We start from the raw sequence: 27,983 nt of genomic DNA, 5'->3' as shown, positions 1-27,983 counted from the left end.
GGCAGGGGATGGGGTTGTTCTCGGCACTGGGGGTACTTTCCGTCCAGTCTAGAGGGTCTTCCCACTCTTACCCAATCCTCCCTGCCCCCACCCTGCAGGCCCCTACCTTCTGGAGCTGCGCGGCGTTCAGGCAGGCCATGAGGACGAGGCTGAGTGGTCAGTGGCTCTCAGCGCTGGTGCTGTGCCCAAGGCTGGAGAGGAAAAAGGTCAGGAGGGGAGAGTGGATAGAGCCTGGGAGGCCCAGGGCTTAACCATTCCCTACCCAGAGGAAACTCAACCCCTGCCCCCACCTCTCCCCCCCTCAGACCAGCCTGGGCCTAAACCCCAGTTTTTTGAGGCTCCCTCTGACTTCTGCGCCTAGAGGGGTCCCACACCTGGGGTCCATCTTCCCAGCTAATCCAGGATTAACCCTTTCTGATCTCCTTCAAGGTTTTTCCTGCCCCCCCCCCCCCCCCCCGCCCTCCCTGGGGCTGGCTGCTTACAGGTGCCCAGAAGTTGAATTTAAGAGGTATCTGGGCGAAAAAGTTGGGCAGACAAGCGGACACCTGAGGGCCAGCCCAGGTGCCACCACTAATTGTGACCCAAGTCCCCAGGCCCACCAGCATCCTCTGGGGAGGGAGGGTGGAGGCCTGGGGGACGTGCACACCAGACCTGCCCTGGCTGACCGCCTTGGAAGGTGGAAGAGGTCTCTTCAGGGGACTGTCTGGGTCCCTCCCAGCTCAAGACTCCAGGTGCTGGGAGGTTTATGGGAGGGAGTGTGCAGATCAGTCTGCAGCTAACAGGAAGGTAAGAGATCAGGGGAATCTTAGGAGGAGCAAGAGGTAGCCCAGCTGGCTGGCATGCCTCAGTGGTTGAGCGTAGACTTATGGTTAGATTCCCGGTCAGAGCACATGCCTGGGTTGCGGGCTTGATCCCCAGTGGGGGGGAGGGGAGGGAGGTGCAGGAGACAGCTGATCCATGACTCTCTCTCTCTCATCATTGATGGTTCTATTTCTCTCTCCCTCTCTGAAATCAATAAAAATTTTTTTTAAAAAAGGAGGAAGAGGCTAGAGAGTGGGGGCCTGGGTCTGCAGAATGAGAGCCACGGTTCCTGTTCCCACCTCCAGGCCCAAGGAGCTTGGGGTCTCAAGCTAGGCTGGCACAGTGGCGGCCAGGGGTCCGAACAGCATGCACACCCACCCGCCTAGCCAGCCCTGCTCAGCCGCACACAGGGCCCTTCTGGCTGCAGCTTCTGAAAAACCGGCCACTGGCCTTCCCTGAAATGATGCTTTCTGAATGGCCAAGGGACAGAGCGTCTCGGGAGTGAGTGCAGGGACACAGCTCGGCCCTCAGGAGCCCTGGCCCAGAGTCCAACTTTGTTTCCTGGGCACCGCACTGGGAGCAGCTGCTTGGCCCCAGCCTCCCTAGGAGGGCGGGGGAGGGGGAGCCCCGCCGAGCTCCAGGGGCTGGAGGGACAAGAGGTTTGCAGGGTTAGGCTGGGAGGGGAGGGGAGGTGGCGGAACCATATGGGAGATACTCGGCTCACTCGCTAGCCTGGCCCCTTCGATCAGCCACCCTGTGGGTAGACATGTGCCAGGAGTGCAGTGAGGGCCACCGTGAGGGCCTAACAGCTCCCCTGGAACCTCAGAGGCAGCCTGGGCTCCATCCACGCCCGGCCTTCCTCTCCCCACCTGTAATTTGGGGATAGCAGAAGCCCCTCTCTTGTAAGGAGGAAGACGAACACTTCACCGCTAACAGAGCTTGGCACGGGCCTGGCACTTTAATAAATGCCTACCAATATTCACCAAAGGTTCGCGGGGCTGTTCTGGGTGGGATGTGGGGCGTTTTTATTTTTTGAATTTCCCCCCAAATTTTCCAAACTGCTATTGCAATCAGAGAAAAGTCAACCACTGGGTTTTAAGTGGAGAATCCTGGCGGGCGGGGGGAGGAGGAGGAACTGGGTCTCCTGAGATTTGTTCATTTATTCTGCTCAGATTTTTTTTTTTACTTAAAATTTTTTTTAAAAAATTTATTTTTATTGATTTCAGAGAGGAAGGAAAAGGGAGAGAGAGACAGAAACATCACTGATGAGAGAGAATCACCGGTCGGCTGCCTCCTGCACGCCCCACACTGGGGATCGAGCCTGCAACACGGGCATGTGTCCTTGACCGGAATCAAACCTGGGACCCTTCAGTCCACAGGCCGACGCTCTATCCACTGAGCCAAACTGGCCAGGGCCTGCTCAGGTTTTGAGCAGTGGGTGGCTGGTGTTTGTTTTCTCCAAAAGCTTACCAGCTCCAGATCAAACACTCCTGCTCTGAACACTGGGCAGCCCCAACGCTGGGGTGGGGGCAGGCATGGGAGAGTAGGGAGTGGCCAGACCAGAGTGAGGGGAGGACCTCCACTCACAATGGAGTAGAGACTCCGGTGGGGCCCTAGCCCAGCTGCTCAGCCTCCCAGTCAGACAGCCAGTGTCAGGGCCAGAGAGGAAGAAAAGCCCTGGCTCGTCCTGAGGTTACCTGGGGCGGGGGAGGGGGGGGCGGAAGGGCAGGTTATAGCCCTTGGAGCAAGGACAGACTCTGGCCTGTGCTAGGGGAGGTGCCCAAGGCCTCATCACTAAGGCCAAGGTCAGACACATACCCTTTCTTCTTCACCAAAAGACCCCGGCCCCAGGGCCCCATGTCCGCCCAGCACAAGCCTCACTGGTCCAGAGGCAAAGGTCCTTTACTGGGTTCCAGCTGCAAGGCCCTCTGTGAACCCCGCCCCCCCTCACCTGCATCATTATCATGAGTCAGCCTCAGAACAATCCTGCAACCCCACCCTTTCACAGATGAGGAAACTGAGGCCTCACATCAGAATAGCAGCACTAAGGTCTGAGGGCAGCCCTAAGCCTCTGCCCTTGACCCCAGCACCTTCGGCAGGCCCCCGAGGTCACTGAGGGCCCAGGGTCACTTCAGCCCCACCTCTGCCGAGCCCTGGGGACTGGCTGTTGGGATGACAAGAACCTAGGAGAGCGCAGGGAGGGAGTTCCCATTGTACAGATGAGGATGAGGAGGCCACGGGAAGGAAAGCATCTGCCCAGCTTTCTGCAGGTGATGGCGCTGGGACACGGCCTGAGACGACTGGCTCCCATTCGGTGCCCTCCCCGCCACCCTCCCCAGCAAAGCTCCTGAGGGCCCCAACCACAGGCACCCTGCCGACAGCACACGTGCTGGCTGTGGAACCCATGGCCGGGCCCACGCCCAACACCAGCAGGTGCTCTGTCCGGCTCCCGTCCACGGGCGGTGAGAACAGCAGTTAACTGAATGGTCGGGGCCCAATAAACGGTGACTCGGAGCTGAGGGGAGGGTGTCCCCACAACATGGAGCCCTCCAAAGACCGCTTTCTGTTACAGGTTTATTTGATATTTGAACGAGTCTACAGTTCAGACCCACAGGTAACGGATTGCTTCGTGGTTGTCAGAGGCTAGTGTGCGTTATTTCTGAGGGTAACATTCAATGACGCGACGCAGAACACACAAATGGACAGAGAGACGTGATCGTTAAGACAAGAGACGCTAACACGTGCCTTAGTGTCCAAGTGATTGATCTAAGGCGGGACCCCGCTGACTGATCTAGAGTGAGGTGGCTTCTCACCACCAGGCGCTGAGTGGGCCCCTGTGCGCCAGGCGCCTGGGACAGAAACTGGGACCCAAGCCTGGGGAGCCTGCTCTTCCGGGGGCGACCTCCCCGCCTCCTCCCGCCGTCTGTGCTGACGGGAGCAGCTGGGGCGAGTGGTGGCACTGGGCACACTCAGGACACAGGAGGGGGGAAGCAGAGTCCGCGAGGCAGCCCCTCCTGGCTCCTTAACGCTGTGACGAGGGGCAGGGAGGATGGAGCACCGTTCGCCCGGGGATTAGCCAGCCCGAGTCTCCTCCCGTCTTGGCAGCTCCAGAACATTCCCTCTGGCCAGTGGCCACAGAAGTGAGCGCCTGCCAAGACACATGGGGGAGAAGGAAAACAAGACACCAAAAACAACACAGAAAAGTCCCCCCCGCCCCCCAGGGGAGGAGAGGAACAAAGAGAACTCTGGACCAAGGTCACCAGACTTGGAAGACACCCCGGGGGAAGGAAACACACTCAGTCCGGCCGCTCCGCGGGAAACTGCGCCCACCCTGAGACTCCAGCTCACTGGCCTTTAGTGTCTTTTTTTTTTTTTTTTTAAGTTTTTTCTTTTTAATACCCAAACCCTCAATTTTCAAAGCTTAAAAAAAGGTTTTACTTAAAAAAAAAAAAAAAAAGCCAAAGCGGGTGAGGCAAGCCCCAGGCCTGGCCTTCCCACCTGTGGCCTGCTCTCCACGGGCTGGGCCCCAGAGCCCAGCCTGGCACCACGGGGTGACCGTCCACAGCTGGTCCGCCCTGGCCACTCTGCTCAAGTCTGGGGGGGCACTAAATGCTGGCGGCGCCACACAAAGGACAAGCAAAACAGCCCACTCTCCCTCCAGCACCCCCTGTGAGCTGTTTCCTGGGAATGTGTGAGTTATCTGGAGGAGGGAGCGGGAGGTGGAGAAAAATAAATACCAAGAGCTAGGTCGATGTCCCTGGACCTCTGGCATGGGCTCAGCCTCTGGGGCAGAGACGGCCTCCAGGGAGGAGGCCCTGATTGTCCAAACACTGCGCTCCCTCGGAGACAGATTACAGGTCTCTATCTCCCCAACAGGCGCCTGCAGGGGCACGAGTCTCAGAGGGAGAAAAGGGGCCAGCCCCTCAGGTACAGCCCGGTCACCCTGGCCCAGCTGACGTCCAACCCCAGGCTCCGGCCTGGCCGAGAGGCTGGGCCAGCTGTCCTGGGGTTTCTGGGTTCCTGGGCCGGAGGGAGCCCCGGTGGTCCCACCGCTGGCCACTGCGGGCCAGCCCCGTGCTCGGTGATCCGCCGCGGGTCAGGCCTGCTCCTTGTCGGCCCTCCACAGCCGCTCCTTCACCTCGGGCGGCAGCGTGTTGAACAGGTCCTCCTCCACCACCAGGCCGCTGCGCTTGAGCAGCGGGCACTCGCCCAGCTCCACGGGCAGGCACTCCAGCCGGTTGCCCCGCAGCTCGATCTGGGTCAGGTTGGTCAGCTCGCCCACCCGCGAGGGCAGCGACTGCAGCACGTTGTTGCCCAGGTGCAGGGCCCGCAGCTTCCGGCACTGGAAGAGCTCCGGGGGCAGGGCCTCGATCTAGAGGGAAAGGAGGGGGAAGGTGAGGTGGGCATGACTCAGACCTGAGGGCCTCTGGGTCCAAGGCTTCCCTCCCTCCCCCGTCCCTGGGCACCGGCACCTTCTGAGGCCCGTCCAGCTCCCTGGGGCCCCCGCACCAGCACAATCTGGGCCAAAGGCTGGCTCCCTTCCGCTGCACTTCAGGTCTCAGCTCTGTGGTCACATCCTCCAGGAGCCTTCCCTGCCCCCCTGAGGAATCTCGGGCAGCCAGGGGCCCCCGCAGTACTGCTCTCCCCATGGTGCAACTGCTTGATCACCTGCCTCAAGCTACAGAACAGAGCAGGGGGCCACCCTCCGCAGGGGAGCCTGAGCCAGGCCCTGGCCTCCCCTTCCAGCACCCAAGACTCCTCCCCAGACCCCTGTGTGGAGCTCAGTCTAAAACCCAAGGCCTTGGGGGGCTTGTAGCCTTGGGTTTCAGATCAGGAGAGCTCCTAATTAAGACCTCAGGACTCGGAGCTCTGAGAGGGCAGGACTGGGTCCACCTTGTTCCCCGCTGTCTCCAGCACCTGGCACCCTAAGAAGCATATCCCGCTAGCCAGCTACTATCAACACCCCCCCTCCACCACCCAGGGCTCACCAGGAGCCAGGCTGTGTCGGTCCTGTCTGGTTAAGAATAATTTATGAGAGCAGAGCAGCACGCTGAGAAGATTCCACACCCTTCCATGTTGCTGAGAAGCGGGAGAGCTCGCCAGCAGGCGGGAGAATCCCAGCTGTGTCACTCCCCCTTCCTGGGGCCTCCGTTTTCTCCTGTCAAGTCACAGGCTGTTCACGAGTGCACGGAGCCCAGTGGCAAGTCAGAGTCCCCTCTTTCTGATTTTGCAAAAGCAGAATAATGGGCAACACTCATTAGCTTAGTACTCAGTCCGGTTTAACTCTTTTAACCCTAGAACGGACCTATAAATATTCTGTAAACACTCGTCCCATTTTACAGATGGGGTAACTGAGGCCCCTGAGAAGCTAACTTGCCCGGCGGTTCACACCTGGAGGGTGGAGTCAACATTTGAACCTGGTTCCACAGCACACGCTCTGCTAAGTGTCTGCACTGTTGGTGGAACAAGGAGCAAACGCGGGGCCCGAGTGGGGACGCGCTGTCTGCGGGCACACGGGGAAGGCCAGCTTCTCCCCTGCCCTTCTCCGAGTGTCAGCTAGCAACACGCGTTCTTACTGAGCCAGTCTGTCCTAAAATGACCTCCTTCAGATGCAACGCACAGGAGGAATCCTGCCAGCTCTGAGGCTGCTCTGCCCCGTCCCCATTGTCCTGCCGAGGAGGCCAAGGCTGGGGAAGTGAAATGCACCGTGCAGAGCCAGGAAGGGTCAGCCTGGCTTCCGCTGACCCAGAGCCCCGCCACAGCTCCCTTCTGCCGGACACGGCACTCGGCGGCCCGGGCAAAGCCTTTCCCTACCTGGGCCTCAGTTTCCCGGCTGCAGAATGAAAAGGCTGAACTGAGAACGCCTCCCGGCCGGCATCTGGGCTGGGGCCTCTGGGCAGACTGGGGCCTCCACCTAGGAGGCTCTTGCTCTCTCGGCCATCTTTGGAAGAGGACACCCATTCCAGGTGAGGAACGTGTCCTTCCAGCAGGAAGCCCGGGTGGCTGTGGCTGGGCAGAGGCCACGCTAGGAGGGACACTAGCTATTTTAAAGGAGACTCCTGGCGTGGGCTTCCAAAATGGCCCCCGCTGTGCCCAATGGTCAGGAATGGGCCAGTGCAGGGACCTGAAGGTGAGAGGACAGATGGGACAGGGCTCCAGCAGTACTGAGGGGCCAGAGCTTCCCAGACACCCCACTGCCCGCACAGGGGCACCCTCTGATGGCACAGGCCGTGGTCAGAGCCCGGGAAGGGCTCCGGTGGTGAGGGCAGAGCTCCCTCCCCGAAAACCCTCTCCCGGAACAACCCCTGCCCAGCCGTGACCTCTCTCCAGATACAGGAAGGGGCTGCGGTGGCTCCCGCCCTTCTTCCTGAGGTGCTGTTCGTCCCCGGCCCTGCTCGGTCCCACCTCCTCAGGGACCTCAGTGGCTCCCCCACCCGCACTGCAGTGGCCTCCAATCTACCTGATCTTTGAAAAAGACAACCTCCCAGAAGCCTCTGGGGCTGCTCCATCACTCTCCAACCTCCCCAACAATTATCTGGAAAGTTGCCATCTCTCCTGAGCCCGCTGTGATCCAGCTTCCTGCCCATCCACCCTTGAAACCCGCTCTCCTTTCCCCTGGCTCCCTCACGTGCCGTGCCGTTAGCCCACACCCCTGCCTGGCCTTGCTCTTCTGCCATCCACCCGGAAGCTCCAGCCAGACTTCCTTCCTTCCCCGAGCCCTGGGCGATGACACCTGAGCTTTAGGCCGACTCAACATGGCCTCTTGGACGTCCCAGGGCCCCAGACACCCAGCGCTGGACATACAATCGCCTCTGAAAACCTGCGCCTGCTCCTGTGTCCTGTCTCAATGACCACCCATCCATCCCCCCAGGCAGCCAGGTGAGAAACCGCAAGTCACCAACCAGCCCACGTTCTGTGGGTTCTGCCCCAAAGTCTGGACACCCCGTCTCTCCCCGGCCCTGCAGCCTCTGCCATGCAGGCGTGCCCTCTCCTCTGCGGCCACACGGGTTTCTATCAGCACCGTTCTGCTCACCTTGCCCCCTCCACCCCACCCTCCCGGGGCAGCAAGAGCAATCGCTAAACTGCACGTCAGCTTGCTCCTCTCTTCACTTCATCAGCAAGAGTTCAGCGAACGTCTGCACTGAACAGAAAAAGCCAAGGTCCTTGTCCTGAGAGTCTGGCCTGGTAAGAGGAATGGCAACGAAATAAAGATTCGCTCACTGAAAGGGAAGTGGGAGGAACAGGATGCTCCTCCCAGCCCTGGTGGACAGCCTGGGCCTGCCCTCAGGGAAAGTCCAAATTCCTCTGGCCTTCCCTGGCTCACGTTCCTCCCCCTCCTCCCTCTCCTCCCCCTCGGCTTTCAGTTACTCCAGGGACAGGACCTACTAGAGCAGGCGTCCTCAAACTACGGCCGCGGGCCACATGCGGGTGTTTTTGCCGTTTTGTTTTTTTACTTCAAAATAAGATATGTGCAGTGTGCATAGGAATTTGTTCACAGTTTTTTTTAAACTATAGTCCGGCCCTCCAACGGTCTGAGGACAGTGAACTGGCCCCCTGTTTAAAAAGTTTGAGGACCCCTGTTCTAGATCCTCCCCTTCTCACCTGGCTGACTCCTCCTCCTCCTGCAGGGCCAGGTGGAACCTTCTTCCTCCCATAGCCCCCAGCCCTGGGTTAGGGTGGGCTGAGGCTGCTCTGTGCTTCTGCCGCATTGTGCTAAGTGTCTTTCCCACCAGACAGTGCGCTCAGGCTGGGCAGACCGTGGGCCTTGTTCATGCCTGTGTCCCCAGCACCTCACTCACACTAAGAGTGCTCAAAACATCTGCCACGTCGATGAACAAGTGAATGAGTGGGTGAGTGGACAAACGAATGCCCGCTTTGTCAAGGTTCTCCTTACACCAGCTGACACCTGGGAACACGCTAGTCAAGGGCCTGAGCTGGGCCACCCCCACCCCTGCTTTTCTACCTGCAGGCCTGGTGGCCCACAAGGAACCATCAGGCTCCTGAGGACGGAGAGGGGTCCAGCTTAAGAGGAGGAGCCTGGCCAGGACTGGGAAGTGAGCTGTTTTCCCGGTAAGGCCCCCGGCATTCCAGGGGGCGGGGACAGGATGTGATTAAGCAAAGCACTGAACAGGGTGTCAGAGGGTCTCCCTCCCGCGGACAGCGTGCCTGCCTGCCACCAGCTCCTTTCCTGAGGGGTGACCTCAGCCAGCAGACATGACCTAACAGGCACACTGGGGGTGAGCAGCTGGGGTGGGGGACAGGATGGGGCGCCTGGTAGGAGGGCCCATCAAGCCCTGGGCTGGGGCTGCGTTCTGGGGCAACCACCCGGCCGGCTCTAGGGGCAGATTCTCAGGGTGAAGCCACCTGGGATCTGACCTTCTCCCTTGTTCATTCCCAGGTATTCTCACAGTCCGAACGTGGGGGAGGGGACCGGGATGTGCCACCGTCTCTGATATATGGAGACAGGCCGTTTGCAGTCAGAGAGGCTTAGGGAAGAGGGGGCGCTTCTACATGGCACACCTGGACTCCGCCGTCCGAGTGACACTGAGAGCCGTGTCCTTTCCTGGGCAGGGGTGTTTCAGGGGCTGCTGGGACACGGGGATGCAGGGACACTGCCCCGCACAGGGCTGGCACACAGCAAGGCTCTAACCAACGGGGCTGCTCTATGCCACTGTGTTCGATGAGGCGCAGGGGTGGTGTCTGAATCGGCCCATCCTGGGCGTCCCAGCCCCTGGCCACGGAACTCCATCGCTGCCCACCTCACTAGGAGTTTCCATCTTGCGAGGAGGGACTCAGACAACCTGTTCTTTCCACTGTCAACCTCCCTGCAGGTGCCTAGGAGGGGCAGCGGGGAGGTCCCCTCAGTGGCTGTGCTTTGCTTACTGCAGACCACAAAACCGCAGGAGCGCCCAGCCCTGAACCCCACCCACCTGCCTCTATGGAGGGGCCTCGGGTCGGGGGCTTCCCGGGCCAGGCGAGGGGCCACCGCACAGGGATGGCAACCGTCTCCAGGGCGTGGCCTCCCAAATGGTTTGCACAATATCCTCTCCAGAGAGCAGGTGGTGGCAAGTCAGCCCCAATCAAGCCCCACTCTGCCCTCCACCACCCAAAGGCAGGGGGAGAGGGGCGAGCAGCGCACTAGGAGCTGTGGAGGCGGCTTGGCTTCCCCTCGGCGCACAGCAGCCACCATAGTTCCCGTTCCTGCTGGACCCAGACAGACGCTTCAGCTCCAAATCTGGTCTGGGACAAGCTGAGGAAATACCGCTAGATCCAGGCTAAGTCCCGCCTCCCACACCCCAACCCTGAGATGGACAGAGAGAGAACCACCGGCCTTGGACCTCCTGCCCTGCACACCCCTGCCTATGAGAAACCTGCACGAGGGCACGGTGGGGACAGACCCCACGTGACCACACGTCCCTCCTGGCAGAACTGCAGCGTTCTGTGGCAGAGACCGGCTCCCGACCTGAGGGCCTGATCTGGCAGGTCTGCAGTGGGGCCGGGAAGTCTGTATTTTTAGAAGCTCCTCCAAGGCAGTCCTGGGAACCACAGGTGAGGTCCCAAGACACTGGGCCTCCTGAGCACCCCCACCACGGGCCACGGCAGCCCCCCGCATGCGGAGCCAGGGCCGGGCCACTCACCCGGTTGGCTGTGATGGCCAGGTTCTGGAGGTTCTGCAGGAGGCCGATGTCGGCAGGGAGGAAGGTCAGGTTGTTGTGGCTGAGGTCCAGGTAGCGCAGCTTGCGGCAGTAGAAGAGCTGGGGGGGGATCTTCTCGATCTTGTTGCGGTTCAGGTAGAGGCGCTCGAGGTTGGTGAGGTTGCCGATCTGGATGGGGATGTAGGCGATGTGGTTGTACCATAGCTTAAGGCAGGTGAGGCGGTGCAGGTGCTGGAAGCTGATGATCTCCTCGATGGTCTTGAGGTTGTTGTCCTTGAGGTCGATCTCCTGCAGGTTGTGGAGGCTGAAGATGGAGTGGGGGATGCGCTCCAGGTCACAGCGGATCAGCTCCAGCTCGGTCAGGTTTACCATCTTCTTGAGGCTGTTGAGGACGATGAGCTTGGTGCCCTCGTTGTTGATGGACAGCTTCTGCAGGTGCACGCCCACGTCCGTGACCACCTGCGGCAGCTTGCTCAGGTTGCTCTTCAGCCGCAGCACCTTGAGGCGCTTGAGCTCGCGCAGCCCGTCGATGACAATGTAGCGGTTGTTCTCCGCGCTCAGGTTGCCCGTCAGGTGCAGCTCCTCCAGCGTCTTCAGGCTATAGATCCACAGCGGGATCTCCTTAATGTCCGTGAACTTGATGTGCAGCGCCCGCAGGTTCTCGCGCAGGAAGGCCAGGGCCGGCGCCTCGATCTTGGCCGCCGTGTGGTACAGCCACAGCTCCTTGAGGCCCGTGAGCTGGGCGATGCTGGGAGGGATGGTCACGTCCGGGATGAGCTCCAGCTTCAGCACCTCCAGCTCCACCAGGTCGAACACGGTGTCGGGGATGCCGCTGAGCATGAACAGGTGCAGCTCCAGCTTGTCCTGCGCGTTCTTGGTGAGCCGCTGCCGCAGCTTGTCCAGCGTCCACTCGTTGTTGAGGTTCAGCTGCCGCAGCTTGTTCTCGCTCACCTCCGACAGGAAGACGGCGAAGCGCTTGGAGTAGAGCGGGTCGTACTGGTCGATGAGGTGGAGCATGAAGGCGAAGTCATTCTTGACGTCGGGGATGTCGCTGTAGCTGCTCTCTTCGCGGATCGACTCGAAGGAGTACTTCTTGAGGGAGCGGCGCAGCATCCACCACAGCGTGTACATGCAGATGAGGCCGTAGAAGATGACCAGGCTGATGTAGAAGGACGCCAGGATCTTGAAGAGCGTGGCCAGGGGGTGGGCACACCGGTAGGTGCGGTAGCCCGTCAGGCTCTCGATGTCCACGGTGCAGTCCACGTCGAACTTGATGTTGTGCACGTAGTAGACGGTGTAGCAGATGATGAGGATGAACTTGATCACCTTGATGATGGTCTGCCGCATGTAGAGGCGGTACACGATGTCCCCCTCCTCCACGTGGGTCCGGAACTTCTTCACCTTCTCAAACAGCGCCTTGGCCTGCTCCCCCTCCTTCTTGTCCAGCACCCCCGTCTCCGAGCGGTCCACGATGCCCTGCTCGATCCGAGACTTGGTCCGCTGCAGCATGGGCACCGTGGCCTCCACGTCCTCGCTGACAGTCGAGGACTTCTTGTCCATGGAGCCGTTCATCTTGCTAAAGGCCGGCTTGGGGTCGCTCTCCTCTACCACCGTCTCCGACAGGGCCCGCGTGGTCCACGGTGAGTCGAAGCACTTGAGCAGGATAGACACAAAGTGCTCCAGCTTCGAACTGGTGCGCGGGAACTTGAACCAGAAGTTGCTGCAGGCCAGGAAGATGAGCGTGTGCAGAAGCACCAGGTAGGGGAAGTACTTGGCGAACCAGTGCAGGCGGTTCTCGTAGCACACAGCGTCCACGTAGTTGTACTGGTGCCGATCCAGGTCGTACTTGATGCCCGTGGGGCCGGTGTCAGGGATCGGCAGGATGGTGGAGTTGCGGTAGACGGGCTCCGCCCAGCTCCGGAAAGAGTCGTTGCAGGAGTCCTTGGTGACCCACTTACAAGGCAGGCAGATCATCTTGTCCTGGGTGACCTGCAGTGTGCCCCCAAAGACGGCGATCATCAGCATGACGATGGAGATGTAGTCGGTGAACACGTCCCACCACGGCTTCAGGATCCGGTACGCTGGCTGTGTGTCCGCAAAGTAGCGGAGCTCTGTCACTGGAATCATGGTTCAACCTGAAAGGCACCCATAGGAGGGGGTTACTGCAGGGCAGCCTGGCTTTCTGGGACCCAGGGGTCAAGGGAAGGAGACAATGGACTCGTTGTCCAAAATTCCACCTCGAGTCTAGCTGGGAGTCAGAGCCTTGCCACTCGTGGGGCAGCCCCCGGATCAGCCTTTCTCTGGAAACCACTGTGGGGGACAGCAGGCAGCCTCCCCATTTCACAGACAGGAAGACTGAGCACTGAGATGAGGACCCACACTGACAGACGGCTAATTCAGGCTCACAGGAGCATTCGGGATATCGGCTAGACCCTATCCTCTTACTCAAGCATGTCAAACTCGTGGCCCGTGGGCCGTACGCCTCGTTTATTTGGCCCGTGTTAGCCTCTGAGTTTGACATGCTTGCTCTTACTGATCAGACCGACTGGAGGGGCTTGTTGAAAGCACCAGTTCACTCAGAACCAGCTGCCGGGAAGCTGCGCCAGGGACCTGAAGAGGTTTCTGCAGAGTCAGAAAAGCCAAATGCAGAAGAGGGGGCTCACTTTTGTAAACCAAACAGGGAAGTCTGAGCACGCCTCAGTGTGGGCGTAGAGTTATGCCCACACAGGATTCTGGGAGCCCCGGGGGAACCGGAGGACACACCAGGAATTTGATTTTTGGGGGTGGGGTAGGGGGTGATTTCTTAATACGTGACTTCGGTGACACTAATGATTGGCCAAGTTTGGGAAACACTAGCTTAGAAGCCACATTCAGGAACTCCAGCCAGTGGCGTACAGGACGTGTGCCACGGAATAAACGTGTGCAAGGACTCTCCTCCGTGGTCGCTCTGCCAAGGCACGGTGCTCTTGTAACGAGCAGTGTCAGATGAAAGGGATGAGAAAGGTACCTGATGCTCGCGGGAGAAGGCCTGGGAAAATAAAAAAAGCGTGAGGCTAGAAATGAAATCCCCTGTGAAAACACCCCAGGGTTACCACTGTTAACTCTTCAACGAGTAATAACCTTCTAGTCCTTTCTGTGTATATTTTTTAAAATAAAATTGTGATTTTACTTTACAGCCTATTTTGTAATCTAGACTTTAAACGAAGGTTAAATCCTGTGTTTTGACAAATGGATCTGTTTCTCTTGGGAGAGGAACAAGGGTGCCCAGGTTATGGGACTGGGCCACCTTATTTTGATTACTCATAATATAAATAATGACAACAGTAATGAATGTTTCCTAAAACAGGGCTTCCCTGCAAACTTCCCATCCTGTCCTCCTAGAGCATGCTGGGATGCGTGGGGAGGACAGAAGGAAAGCAAAACGGGACCCTGTGGAAGAACCGGGGCTCTGAGATGGACGTGTGCAGGCACCGAGCTAGCCCTCACCATGGGGTCCTCTCGTGGAACCCCTTAGATGCCCGGATGGAGGGCTATCTTCAGCCCCATTCCACAGATGGGGGAACGAAGGCCCAGAGAGGTCGAGTCACCCGCCCAATGTCACTCTTATAAACTGAGGGCAGAGCCGAGACCATGCCCCCGAATATCCGTCTACCTCCCTGCTCGGGTCCTTACCAAAGTCTGGCCTTCTCTCCACCTGCCCAGAGGCCCCACACAGCAGCGGTCCCAAGAGACAGAGCACAGGCGTGCAGCTTCCCCCCCGCACAGAGCTCAGGTCACTGCAGGGCCAGCAGACACCAGCTCCGCCCTGGCCGGTGGCTCCATCCCAGGGTCAGCCTCCCGGTGAGGCCAGGAGAGTGCCGTGCCACAGGAAGGCCCAGGCCCTCTAATGACCAGCTGGCTCCGCACCACCCACACTCCTGGGAAAGTGGCACTCCGGGGCAGGGCCTGCTGAATCCAGTAGCCAGCCTCCAGCCGAGACACCCAGACATTCGACCCACCCTCCTGGCTCCCCGAGTCCTCCTCCAGGGGGACACCCAATGACGGGGGACCGGAAGAGAAGAGGGGCCAGGAGGAGAGGGCCTGCGGCAGCCTGCCCTGGAGAATCCAGAATGAGTGGGCCATGCAGGATGTCAGGCGTGGGGGGTGGAGGCAGTTTATGACCAGGCAGGATGTGGTTTCAAAGGGGAGTGGGTGTGTCAGGACCGAGAACGCCCAGCCTCACAGTGAGGAGGCCTCTGGGCCCCTGCTATCCTGAGCTTTGCACATGCTGCCTTCCTGACTCCTGGTTCTGAGGCGGGAACTGTTCACAGCTCTGGTTCCAGGTGAGGGAGCTGGAGGCTCAGAAGGGCAGGAAATAGTCCTGTCTGTTCTGTCCCAGCATGCCTGGCTCTTACCGCCCCCGCCCCCCCAAACACCTGGTCTCGAAGCACATCCTGAACTCTGCTTAGCCCTTGGCTTGGTCCTGTGGGGCAATCAAAGTGACCAAGGTGTGTCCCCCACTGCAGGGCCTCTGGGTCCAGTGTGAGTGTGGAGACAGGCGGGGGAGCCAGAGGAGTGCCCGGATAACTGGACCCCGTGTGCAGGGAGGGGCACCTGTGGCTACAGCAGAAGAGACGGATGCCAACTGGTGCTGAGGAGGCTTCAGGAGGTGGGCCTTGGGCAAGCTCTGCACTGGCTTGCAGCTTTAGGTTCTGCACGAACACAGGGCAGGGCACCTCACAGGGCTGCTGGGAGGAGTCCATGCACCTTCGTGCTCGGCAGAGCTTAGTGCAGAGTGGGGCGGGCAGGCAGCGCTGGCTGGTGCACACCTCTCCGCAAGCTCTTCACCACGTGGGAGAGGACCGGATGCTCACTGGGGACAGGAGTCTTCAGCACACAGTAGGTGCTCAATAAATTCAGAGGGTCTCAAGAGCGCCGAGTGGGGCATAAGGCCAGAGTGGGTACAGCGAAGGGGGTGGCCGCAGGGGGTGGCAGGGAGGAGACCTGGGCTGCAAGGGCAGAGGGAGGAAGCAGCCCAGCCCCAAGGTCCCTGGGAAGCGATGGATCCCCACAGGTGGGGAGCTCCCGTGCAGCGACCCGCCCCAGGAGCCGGTGACTCAAGGTGACTAAACACCCAAACACCCACAGTTAGAGGAGCTCCCCATTCCCAGACTGGCTGAGGGCCACGCCCAGAGGCTTCCCAAGCCCAGGAGGCGCACATTGCTTTGGTGCCATTTTTCTCCTCAAACTTTTTTCTTGCAGTAAAATACATACAACATAAAATTTACCATTTTAACCACTTTTAGGTGTACAGTTCAGTGGCATTAAGTGCAGTCACATAAACTCTGTCCCCATTAAACACTAACTCCCCAAGCTCTCCCACCCCGCAACCCCTGGCAACCACCATTCTACTTTCCATCAATCTGACAACCCTGGGCCCTCCTATCAGTGGACTCACACACTACTTGTCCTTTTGTGTCGGCTTATTTCACTTAACATAATGTCCTCAGGTTCACCCATGTTGCGGCATGTATTAACATGTCCTTCCTTTTTAGGCTGGATAATATTCCTCATGCCCATTTTACAGATAGGGAAACTGAGGCTCAGGGATAGAAGTGATTTGCCTGTAAGTTACAGAGGGCACCCTCACATCAGATCTCCTCCAGGAGGCCCTTCAGATGGAGCAGACCTCACCGGACAGCTGCCCTGGGACACACTGGGTGTGGTGAGGAGAGCATGGAAGGACAGGGGGCAGACTGTGCATCCACCCCCTCCCTGGCTTAGCCCTCCAGAGCCAGCAGTGCCTCCTAGCAGAGGTGTGGAAACGGCTTCTCTGCCAGGGCCTCAGTTTCCCTGTCTGGAAGGGAGCAGAGAATCTGTCACAGATGTACCCATATTTTGTAGAAGGTGGTCAAGGTACCAGGGGCGTGTGATCACAAATCAAACACCGCACTCCTAGAACCATTAGAAAAAGGCGATCGAGCCCGGGACGGTGGGCTCAGCTGGTTGGAGCGCTGTCCCCACACCGAAAGGTGGCGAGTTCCATTCCCCGGCAGGGCACGTAGCTCGATCCCCGGCTGAGGCACAAACGGGAGGCAACAGATCAATGTTTCTCTCTCACATCAATGTCTGTCTGTCTGTCTCTCCCTCCCTCCCTTTCTTTCTCTAAAATCAATTTTTTTAAAAACCCTCAGGTGAGGATTGAAAACAAAAAAAGACAATCAGTTGAAGAAGAAAAAAAAGGCCAAATATATGAATAGACAAGTTAAAGAAAAAAATGCAAGTGGAAATTAATGAAGTAATTATTAATTTCACTACTAAATGCAAATTAAAACAACCAGATGCCGTTTCACTCCCCCACGCCTGCAGCAATGTTGAATTCCTAGAGGACGCTCGGGCACGCAGGTCCCACAGTCCAGCCATTGCTCTGAGCTGCAGCTCTTGGAGAACGGCTTTACACATACATGTGAAGCCATGCACAGGGTGCTCACGGAAGAGTTTGCTGTTCCTAATAATAAAAGGTCAGCAACACACTAAATATCATCAAGGGGCGGAAGGATAAACTGCTGTAATCATACAACTGAACAGGAAAGCAAAGAAAACGCTACCTGGGTAGACAGACCTCAAAAACAACGAACTAAAAACAAGCTACAGTCCGATACACACATTACATAAGGTTTTCTATCATGCGTATGCCACGTGTAGTGAAGGCATAAAAACATGCATGGTGGGCCCCAAAATCAAGGTAATAATTTCACTTAGTGGGGAGAAAATGGCGTTGGAAAAGATACTTTAATTGTGCCTGAAATAATTTGAGAGAGAGATCCGAAGCAATTATTGCAAAAATTAAGTCTTGGATATAAAAACATGTGTTTTAGCTTTATGCCTTTCTGTGTGCTTAAACTATTTCATACAAGATTTACCAAAACCATTACCCCTTTGGTCCTCTCTGGCCCTCACCCTGCCAGGCTCAGCTGGAGGCGGTGGCAACTGGACTGGTTGCCAGGGCAGCAGACTCAGCTCCTCCTTCCAACTGGCCTGCTGCTCGCTGGTGCAGCAGCACCTGTGCCTCTGAGGACCCAGCAGGTTCGGCATCACCCTCCCGACCCTGCCCTGCCCCCAAGGAGATGCGGAAGTGGGTAGGGTGCAGCCAGACCCTTCCCACGGTGCCTACAAGGCAGGAGACCCAGCAGGTTCGGCATCACCCTCCCGACCCTGCCCTGCCCCCAAGGAGATGCGGAAGTGGGTAGGGTGCAGCCAGACCCTTCCCACGGTGCCTACAAGGCAGGAGAAGTGGGCCCCGGTTCCTGCGAGTCAGATAAGCAACCCCGGGGCCCCAGGGGCCCCACCCTCCCCGGGGCGGCAGGCTGATCTCAGGAGTGCAAAGAACAAGAGCTTTGGAGTTGGGGAGACACAGGTTCAAATCCAGCTCTGCCATGAAACAATTCCACGACCCCAGGCAAAGTACTTGTTTTATTTTTAAAAATATATTTTTATTGATTTCAGAGAGGAAGGGAGAGGGAGAGAGAGAAATATCCATGACGAGAATCACTGATGGGCTGCCTCCTGTATAACCCCCAGTGAGGATGGAGCCCACAGCCCAGGCATGTGCCCTGACCAGGAATCAAACCGCGACTTCCTGGTTCATAGGTCGATGCTCAACCATGGAGCCACACCGTTTGGGCCAGGCAAATCTGGTACTTTTATAAGGAGGAAGAAGCCAAAGGCCTTCCTCACTGTGTGGTCTCTGAGGATCGTAAAAGTTTACGAGAAGTACCTGCCATCCACTGCGTCAGTCGCTCCTGCCTGCCCTTCCCAGGAGCAGGCACCCACCAGGGCCCAGTCCTCACCGGGGGGAGCGAGTCTCAGGGTGGGTGAGCTCAGACCCACAGCCTTTCCCCTCTGAGCCTCAGTTTCCTCACCGGTGAAAGGGGACTGTAATGGACCCTACCTCAGAGGCTTACTGTGAGGATTACACCTAAGACGATGCATATCGTGTGAACCCAAGTCTGACACAGGAAGGCACGCTATAGTTACCACACCCAGCTGCCAGGGCAGACAACCTCCCAGGACTCAAGGGGTGGGGATGGGGGTGGGGGGACACCCAGGTGAGGGCTGAGCTGCAAACACAAATACCTACAGGCCAGACCAGACACCTAGAGGCCCCCAGGACCACCCCTTGGGTATCAAGCCTGGTCCCCGTTGTTGATTTCCTCCTTAAGCTTCTTATGGACAGAACAGGAGTCAGAGAAATGGCACGCGGCCCCCTCGGGCCCGGAGTGAGACCACCCAGCAAGCTCCAGCCCCTCTGCAGCCCACAGAGATTTGGGTTCCACACCTGAGCGGTGGCAGCAGGCAGGGCAGCGGGAAAACAGGGCACAGAGAGCCTTTTGTTGAAGCTCAGAGAGGCTGGGAAGACTTCCCAGGCAAGAGGGTAGGGGGGAGGCTGTCTCTCCAACACTCTCCCAGGGAGGGGGCAGGGCCATTTCCAAGAGGCCCCAGGAAGACACTGGGTCACTGGCCTTGTCCCAGGAGGGCTCTGAGCCTGTGAATCTGCTCCTTGGCCAGCGCCCCCAGCCTCCTCTGGTCCCCGAGCCAGAAGAGAGGAGGTGACCTTGTCATATGGTGCACACAGCCCACACCCGCCCAAGCGCAAGGCACTGCCCTCTAGGCCCCCACACCCAGCTGCAGTGAGTCAGCAGCTGTGGGCTGGGGGCGCTGCCTGGCTTGGCACTCTCCCTGCGGAGAAGGGCACACCCTCACTTCCCCGGGGAAGGGAAAAGGGGAGACATTCTGGGCCAGAGGGGGGAGGGGAACAAGTTTCAGTTCCAAACTGCTCTCACATTTGGGCTGGGCCTCCCAAACAGGCTTGTCCTCCTGCAAACTTGCAAGGGCGGGGCCTGCCGTAGGGATAAAGGGTGCAGGTAAGGGACACCCACCTTGGACTTGCCCCACCGGGAGCAGGAGGCCAAGCTGGAGGTGAGGGCTTCCCCCCAACCCTCCAGGCTGGCATGAGAGCGGCTGGTTACTGACACTGCACCCAGCACTTCCTGTGCCTCAGCGCCCAAGCTCCACCCAAACCAATAGGTGGCTCCAGCGTGTGACCTTTGGAAAGACACTTCGCCTGCCAGGACTCTGGTTTCCTCATCTGTAAAATGGGCTGATGAGTCCATTCCTTATAGGGTGGTGATGAGGACTAAAGGAGGCAGTCCACAGAAACTTCTGGCCCAGCGCCTGCCGCTGTAATGTTAGCTGCTGTTATTATTAGGGTAGGTCTTATCAGAGCCTTTAAGGATCTGAAGTCTGAGGCCCAGGGAGGTTAAGTGACCTGTCCAAGGACACAAAACTAGGTGGTGGGAAAGATCCCCCCAGATCTGACTCTCCATTGTGCCAATCCGCCTAAAGGCTGGGCTCCTGGGCCTGCCAGGCACCCAGGCCCGGAGATGCTTCCTGGAACAAGATCCCTTTTCCTGAGGGAGGCATGGAAACCAGGTCTCTCTCTGGAACCCCAGCAGGCCATACTCAGATGCTTCTGCGTCTCTCAGGTGCAGCTTTAAGGGAACGCTGGAAGGAAGCCCAGCTCTGGGTCGGGGCCCAGAAGCTCAGTGTCGGGTGTGGGCCCGTGGGGCAGAGATGCCTTAGAGCAGGCGTCCTCAAACTACGGCCCGCGGGCCACATGCGGGTGTTTTTGCCGTTTTGTTTTTTTACTTCAAAGTAAGATATGTGCAGTGTGCATAGGAATTTGTTCATAGTTTTTTTTAAACTATAGTCCGGCCCTCCAACGGTCTGAGGGACAGTGAACTGGCCCCCTGTTTAAAAAGTTGGAGGACCGCCCTGACTGGTTTGGCTCAGTGGATAGAGCGTCGGCCTGTGGACTCAAGAGTCCCGGGTTCGATTCCGGTCAAGGGCATGTACCTTGGTTGCGGGCACATCCCCAGTAGGGGGTGTGCAGGAGGCAGCTGATCCATGTTTCTCTCTCATCCATGTTTCTAACTCTCTATCCCTCTCCCTTCCTCTCTGTAAAAAAATCAATAAAATATGTTTTAAAAAAAAAAAAGTTTGAGGACCCCTGGCTTAGAGACAGGTCTTGATCTGCTATGAATACCAGTGCCCTGGCCGGGGGGCTCAGTTGGTTGGAGTGTCCATCGTCCTGTACGCCAAAAAGATTGTGGGTTCGATTCTCAGTCAGGGCACTTACCCAGGTTGCAGTTTTGACCCCTAGTCGAGGCGCGTACGGGAAATAACTGATCAATCCCTCTCTCTCCCCCTTCCTTCCTCTCTCTAAAGTCAATTTTTAAAATGTCCTTGGGTGAGGATAGAGAAAACGGCACTGCCTTCTGGACAGGTTACAGAATGTGGGCGGGAGCTCCCCAGGTGCGATGCAGCTTCTGCTGAGATCCCGGGGGCCGAGGGGCTGCCCCCGGGATGCTGACCGGGGCACCAGCTGGGAGGTTTGAAGGATGGGATTGCCAGGTCGCCCCACCCCCGGTCAGTGCACCTGCCGACACCCCGACTCTGTTAGAGGGCGTGAGCTTGGCAGCGCCTCTGAGATGTCCAGTTGGCACGTGAGAGCGGTGGAATTTTACAGCCGCTTGGACTCCCGTGGAACGTCACTGCAGGCAGAGGCTACACGGTAGCTGTCTAGTTAATTCTGAGGTTTTCAGCCCTCAAGAGATGTCTGAATGTAGAACTTGCTACGAGATGCAGTAGAAACGCATCAGGAGAGTCAGCAGGGATGTCTGTGGCGCAGTGAACGTCATTCTAGGAACGTCAGCCCCACGCATCCTTGAGGAGGGAAGGTTAAATGTCCCCACCCGACACACACATGCCGGGAGGTCACTAACACCCCGGTCCCGAGGGGAGCTCAGCCGGCTTCAAACCCGGGGCGTCGGCTCTGGGGCAGAGGGACTGTCACCAGAGGTGGGGCCAGGGCTGAAAGAGTCGCCCTGGTCAGTGACCACCGGCCTCGCGACAGCCTGGGGAGCTTCGTCCAAGCACAGATTCCTGTCCAGCTCCCAGGCTCTGCCTGCAGGTCGCTGGGCGGTGGGCTCAGCATTTTCAACAAGCTCCCAGGAGACTCTGAAGTACCCCCACCCCCAGCCTGAGAACCGGAGAAAAGCAAAGCGGAAGGTGGGGTAACAGCACCGGCTGCCAGGGCAAACAGAACCAGGTTCGGGTCCTGGCTTTGCCGTTAAGGCAACTTTGGGCAAGAGCCCTTGTCCCTGCCAGCCCTGGTCCCTGGCCTGTAAAACGATGACACCACCTCCACAGGTGGCTGCGGCAGGGAAGGTGCAGATGTATGTCATGACCCAGCACGGTGCCCAGGGCTCAGATCGCGGCCACGGAGGACGACCCGGGGCCCGAAGGCCCTGCTGCTGGAAGGAGGGAGGTGGAGGCAGAGGCCCACTCCAGGCCACGCGCCCGAGAACCCTGCCACGTGAGGGAGACCCCTCGGGCACAGATCTCATCCCCAGCTTGATCCTGCCAAGTCACTCCCCCGGTTCCACCAAACCAGGCTGCCAGGCCCCAAGTCCTTCCTGCCCAAACCCAGCCTGAGGCCTCTGTGCCCAACAGAGCATCTGTAGACCCACGCCACAGCGCGGCCCCTCCATCTTCTCATCTGCCCACCCTCAAGGCTCAAACCTGAAAGCAGCATTGCAACAGCTCCAAGACCAGGGTTTCTGCCAGGAGCTGCCAGGGTAAACTGAGTCAGGGCCAGACTCAGGCAAACTCGTGCGAATCCCCTCAACATCCCAACTGCAGCCCTCCCTGCCTTAGGCAGGCAGGGAGGCCAAAACCTAAAGGCCAAACCTCTCAGGCCGGCCCATGCCATTCCCTCCACGCCGTGCCTGGCACGGAGGAGGAATTCTGATCTCAGATAAGTAGGACCTGCTGCTTCCTGCTCATCGCTGGCCAGAGACTTCAGCTCAGGCCTCCCTCTCGGCAGGACAGAGTTCCTCAAAACCAACAGGAAACTCCTACAGGGCAGGGCCCAGAATTGCTGACCTTGTCCCAATAAACAGGAGAGGCAACAAAACCACACACCAGGCATTTCCCACCCACCTCTGCGGCTGCAATGCCCCAACACACGGCTCAGAACCCCCGCATGGAGAGGGAAGGGAGCAAGGGGCATGGGTTCGAGAACCAGGGTCGGGACCTTCGGACAGGACACACACTCTCAGACCTCCCCTCGCCTGGGACAAGGCCCAGGGGTAACCATTAATGAAGCCAGAGCAAGCGGTGAACAGCAGCTGAAACAGGACGTGCTTTTGGATCAATAAGCAAATAGTAGTAGTACATGTGGAAGAATATACCCCTCCCCATTCACACTTCTGGAGAGGGGGACCTCGGGAGACTTTCACTTTCCATGTGACATTTAAACCAAAACATTATAAAAACATAATGAACATGCAACTCTGTTGGTAATTATGAAATAACAACAACAACAAGATGATTATTTCTTTTAAAATCCGGGCTAGGGAGGGCCAGGCTTTCCTTAACAGAAAGCCGAGGTGGGAGGTGGATCCGGGAGGCCTGGGGCACGGAGCAAAGGAGCCTGGCCCAGGATTCCAGGATCAGGTTCAAGTCCCATGTCCCTCCCTTCTTTCCTGATGAGTTTGGGTAAACTGCTTCTCCCCTCTCAGCCTCAGCTTCCATGTCTGTAAAAAGGGGATGAAGGCCACTGTCTGAGCTCCCTCAACTGATCAAAGGAGATCATTGGTGAAGGTGTGTTTTCCAAATGTCAGAGCAGTCTGTACACACACCGCTATGATGAGGGAGCGAGCTCTGGGGTACACACTCAGCTAAGTGCCTTTCCCTGTATCAGCATATTTCATCTTCAAACTCTCCCAAAGGGAGGTGAGGGACTGACACATCCCCTTTTTATCCACGAGGACACTGAGGCTCACAGCGGTCCAGTCACTTATGGAGACAGCTGGAACGCAAACCCAGGTCTGACTACAAGGTGTTGGTCCTGACCAGTGCCTTCTCCTACCTTTAGGAACTGTTTTCCAAAGCGTAGGCCAAGGAACCCTAGTCCCCACAGAGGTCCATCCACACGATCAAGTAAACGTGGGGAAACACGACTCGCTCGCTCCTTCTCAGAGCCTCATCATGCTCACTGCAATGCACTCAAGGCTCTGAGAAGTCCTGCAGCAAGGACAAGGCGTAGTTTTCCACTGTGACCAAAGAAACTGGCGTTCCATGGAACACGCCTCGGGAAATGTGCTCATGAGACAGTACCCACAACAAGCCAGGCTGACAAGACCTGGGCTGAAGGAGGAAAACCAGGGGTCGGCAACGAAACTTAACATTGGCGTTCGAAGAGTACGGCGACCACATACTGCTCAGCAGGCCGCTGAGCTGGGAGGAGCAGGAAGAATTCTGTCCTCTGTCACCTCTGCCCTAGACGCCCGGGATCTACAGTGAGAAGAGCAAAGGACTGCAGAGACGGAGGAGACAATGCCCTTTGCTCCCCAGGCTGGGGAAGGCACCTGAGCGGAGGCCGTGCTGGCCTGCAGGAGAGGGGCCCAGTCCTTACCCCCGGGACGGCTCTGCTATCTGCGTGCTGGCTGTCGGTGCTGAGGCTGGCCCACTTCTGTCTGGGCAGGGTCCTGGCATTTCTTTCGCTCCATGGAAGCTGCCTCCCTACGAGGAAGCAAGAGCCACTGTCAGCAGGGAAGTGTGTGGCTATCAGGGTTACCTGCTGTGCTGCCAACATTTTCTGAGTGCCTGCTTGGTGCCAGGCCCTCAGCTGGGCTCTGGGGTGACAAGAGGGAATCAGACAGTCTACTGGGGAGATGCCAAGTCGACAGTTACAAGTGGCTCTTGAGAGCCCAGGGCCCTGCTGCGGGGAACCCAGAGCCTCTGAACAAACTTCCACTCCTCCATCTCCTATGCAGGAAGCCATGGGAGCATGGAGGGAACCCGAGACCCACACTGATGGGGTCAGGGAAGGCTCCCTGGAAAAGGTGTTGTCTGAGTTGACTGCTGAGGAAGAGTAGGAGTTGGAGAAAGGACATTCCAGGCGGAAGGAACAGCACCTGTTTGCCCAGAGGGGAAAGAACGTGGCATCTAGAGAATGCTGAGCGGGTCAACCTGGCTTGACCCAGGGCTGGAAGTGGGATGTGGAGAGAGATGAGCTATTATGGGGTGAGCCAGACCCAGGTAAAGACAAATCCTCAGCCCAGACACATGATTTCAACTCAAAACACAAGGCTCAACCATTATCTATTAGTCAAGAAGCATTTAGTGAGCATCTACTACATGCCAGCACTCTGCTCAGAATGTTCACAAGAATGAACAAGACAAGTTAGCAGGGTGGGGACAGAGTGTACTCAGACAACAACAGGGGTAGGGGAGCATCTACGTCAGCCAGGAGCTGGGAGTGCGGCCCAGCCATCAGGGAAAGCCGGAGAAGCAGGAGTTACAGGAAGGAGGCGGGGGGAGTGCAGACAAAGTAACTTGAAGGGTGCTAGGAGGGGTTGAGGAGCCTTTCAACCATTCATGCCATGGAGCATTTACCACCTACTCAGTGCTAGGCACTGTGCTGGGCGGAAAGAGGCAGAGGGTGGCCTCTCCAGCCACACGGGGAGACAGTAAGTCAGGAAACCCACATCTGGTGATGGCAACTAGGCAGGAAAGCCCCTAGAGGAGCTCTAGGCCAGTGGTCGGCAAACCGCAGCTCGCGAGCCACATGCGGCTCTTTGGCCCCTGGAGTGTGGCTCTTCCACAAAATACCACGGCCTGGGCGAGTCTATTTTGAAGAAGTGGCGTTAGAAGAAATTTTAAGTTTAGCCGAAACCGGTTTGGCTCAGTGGATAGAGAGTCAGCCTGTGGACTGAAGGGTCCCAGGTTCGATTCCGGTCAAGGGCATGTACCTTGGTTGTGGGCACATCCCCAGTAGGGGGTGTGCGGGAGGCAGCTGATCGATGTTTCTCTCTCATCGATGTTTCTAACTCTCTATCTCTCTCCCTCTCTGTAAAAAATCAATAAATATATATATTTTTTTAAAAAAAAAAGTTTATGTTTAAAAAATTTGGCTCTCAAAAGAAATTTCCATCGTTGTACTGTTGCTATTTGGCTCTGTTGACAAATGAGTTTGCCGACCACTGCTCTAGGCAGAAGCCACAGGCCATCTAAGCCAGCCTCTACCCCCGCCCTGCCCTCCTCGGCAAGGACGGGATACACACTACGCAGTCCGGGCACTTGTCTGTGGCATATCAGGACTAGAACCCCAGCCTCTGGACTCCCTGTAACTGATTCTCCCACTCCTTCCTCTTTTGGGAGACACACAGGGACCACTCCCTACATATTCGCCCAGAGCTAATGCCTCTTTCCTCTGGGCTGCTCTGTCACATTTCTATTATTAAGCTGCAGCAATGTTTTCCTGTCTGCCTCTCTTCCGAGACTGCAACTCAGACCAGGCCAGGAACTGTGTTCTCCTCACACCACTCCTGGGCCAGGCCAGGGACGGCCTAAAGGACGGCTGCGTGAGGGAGTGAGCCAGGGATGGAGAGGGTGTGCTGGGCTCTCGGGTGCCACATCCATCCCCCCCGACTCCTCAGGAGGCCTGAGACCATTTGCCTATGCCTCAGTGTCCCCACTCAGGGTCCCCTCCACTCTCAGAAGGAGTCAGGAATCAGACTGATTCCTTCTCTCCAACGCCTACCAGCCAGCGAGGTCCAGGCGGCAACCCCATGCCCAGCCACATCCCTGAGTTCTGACCCATCAGGGTTAAACCTCAGGAGCCCCACTGTCCAGCAAGGCCACTCCAAGTGTGCAGAGGACACCGCTTCCTCATGCGTGTGCCAAAGGGATGGAATGCAAAAGCAGTCTGGGTGCCTTCCAGGGGGAGTCACGAAGATGTCTTCGGCCCCTGCTCTGTGTCCCACAGCCCCTCGAAGGCAGAGGGGCACTAGACCCAACCCCAAAAAATCTCTAAAGCTGGGAACACAGGGAGGCAGACATCATGTCATTCACGCCCAGCATCTTCCGAAAAGCCAGCCTCCGGCACAAGTCATCTGCCCTCGCCTCCCCTGGTGAGCCAGAGGAAGACTTGACCTTCACAAAGGCAACGCCAATGTGAGTGAGCTATGGGCACTGCCCCGTCCCTCTGAACAAACTCCCACTCCTCCATCTCCTACACAGGAAGTGTCATGAACAACAGACCTCCCCTGTCTGCCTCCGGTCTGTCTGTCTGCCAGTCCGGTCTGTCTGTCTGCCAGTCCGTCTGCTCAGAGGGCAGGAGACAGTGTGGCAGGGGTCATCGGGGGTCCTAATTGGAAAGGTGAGAGAGGCCCTTGGGAGGCTTTCAGCTCCTCCAAATCCTTCCTCCACAATTTAGGCCCAAATTCCCTTTCCCTCACCAAGCTTCCTCCCTCCTCATCCTCAAAAGGCTCCCTGGGTAGGGCAGGGAAGAGGTAGGTCAGGGGACTGTGGTCACCAAGGGGCGGCCCCACCCTTTCAGTCAAGTCCCTACCAGGGGGAGGCTGCCAGACACCCCCAACCATCCTCTTCCTTTCCAAAAAAGGCAGCAGTTGCATCAGCTGGGACCAGCCCAATCTTGGTTCATCCCAGTCCAGATCAAGGGGAAGAAGCCGTCAACAAAAGGAGCAGAATCATCATGAACCACAAGGACCCTGGGCGATGTGCCTGGGAGCCAACTCTGCGGGATCTCCAGCTCCCCCATAGCGGACCGGCCGGACCCAATCAGATCTGCCCCCAAGGCCCATCTGGATGCACAGGACATGGGCAGACTCCAGGGCCTCAGAACCAGGACCCGTCTTCCCGGGAACCCCAGCCCAGACAGGTCCCAGAGCCTAGCCGGGGACCCTGTCCCCAAGTCGGGGCACAGTTCCCGCCGGACCAAGAGGAGGAGGGGCCCAAGGGGAAAGGAGGGGTCGGGAGCCCAGGAGAAGAGAGCAGGGGGAACCTCTGAACATGAAAAAGAGCTGGCAAGGGGAGAGCCCAGAGGTGGAACCTCTACGAAGCGGGGAGTGTGCGTGCGGAGGGGTGAGGATCTGGGGGAACCCAGGGATGACCAGGGGACCTGGGGGAGCCGAGGCGGAAACTCCCAGTATGTAGCGCGCAGGGAGGCACGGGGTGCCCGGGAGGGGGCTCGCGCGCCGCGGCACCGGGGAGAGGGTGCGGCCGCAGAGACCCCAGGGGTGGGGAAGCCGGACGCAGGACGCAGACAGAAAGACCGGCCGCCGGAGGCCCCCGGGAGCCGGCCCCAGAGGGAGAGCTGGAGCTGCCCGGATGCCTGGAGCAGGGCAGCTAGCGGCGGGCGGGTAGGAGTGGGTTTTGAGAGGTGACAGCTCGCGCCCCTTCCCCCACGCCACCCACTCACCTGGGCCCGCCGCGCCCGGCCGCCCAGCAGGCAGCCCCCGGGCCCCGCCGCTCAGTCCGGCCACCGGTCTCCGGGCCCCTCCGGCGCCTCCTTTTGTTTGTCCCTCACTGCACCACTCAGTCTCCTCCGCCCCGGAAGTGACGTCACCCCAAGGCGCGAACGCGGCGGCCAGGGCGTCGCCATCTTTTTAAGGGGTG

The 27,983-nt window shown here is 58.1% G+C and overlaps 2 protein-coding genes across 9 annotated transcripts in view; both read right to left on the bottom strand.

Moving 5' to 3' along the window:
• Positions 1-24,042, bottom strand: part of PHYHD1 (phytanoyl-CoA dioxygenase domain containing 1) — a 34,475-nt gene extending 10,433 nt beyond the window's left edge. For 2 of the 3 annotated variants that reach the window (XM_008152542.3, XM_054727320.1), the window contains exons 1-2: positions 23,977-24,042; positions 107-191 (exon numbers count right to left, since the gene is read on the bottom strand). In XM_008152542.3, the coding sequence (XP_008150764.1) occupies positions 107-139 (33 nt within the window). In that variant the 5' untranslated portion in view covers positions 140-191; positions 23,977-24,042. Of the gene's footprint in view, positions 1-106; positions 192-651; positions 665-23,976 lie in introns of those variants that run through there. The other variant, XM_054727319.1, reaches the window with a different exon arrangement.
• On the bottom strand, positions 130-27,847 carry LRRC8A (leucine rich repeat containing 8 VRAC subunit A). Of its 6 annotated transcripts, XR_008558310.1 has the most exons (5): positions 23,977-24,042; positions 23,748-23,855; positions 10,440-12,592; positions 4,539-5,173; positions 130-191 (listed from the first exon to the last, which is right to left on the bottom strand). XR_008558310.1 is itself a non-coding variant. In XM_054727312.1 (4 exons), exons 3-4 carry the CDS (start codon positions 12,582-12,584, stop codon positions 4,898-4,900), a joined length of 2,421 nt encoding a protein of 806 aa, XP_054583287.1. In that variant the 5' UTR covers positions 12,585-12,592; positions 23,748-23,855; positions 23,977-24,042; the 3' UTR covers positions 3,362-4,897. The 6 variants fall into 6 exon arrangements, 5 of the variants coding, with proteins under 5 accessions (XP_054583287.1, XP_027983064.1, XP_054583288.1 ...); XM_054727312.1 differs by lacking the exon at positions 130-191 and having other exon boundaries at positions 3,362-5,173; XM_028127263.2 differs by lacking the exons at positions 130-191; positions 23,748-23,855; positions 23,977-24,042 and adding an exon at positions 27,787-27,847 and having other exon boundaries at positions 3,362-5,173.
• Positions 27,848-27,983: the final 136 nt, after the last annotated feature.

This window comes from Eptesicus fuscus, chromosome 15, assembly GCF_027574615.1.
Source record: "Eptesicus fuscus isolate TK198812 chromosome 15, DD_ASM_mEF_20220401, whole genome shotgun sequence".
NCBI classification, from domain to species: Eukaryota; Metazoa; Chordata; class Mammalia; order Chiroptera; family Vespertilionidae; genus Eptesicus; species Eptesicus fuscus.
This window is presented reverse-complemented; position numbering and strand designations above follow the sequence as displayed.

Coding starts and splice junctions, on each gene's coding strand:
- LRRC8A (XM_028127263.2), bottom strand. CDS start 12,584: ATGATTCCAGTGACAGAGCTCCGCTACTTTGCGGACACACAGCCAGCG. Junction 5,174..10,439: donor TGGCCATCACAGCCAACCGG/GTGAGTGGCCCG, acceptor CTTTCCCTCTAG/ATCGAGGCCCTGCCCCCGGA.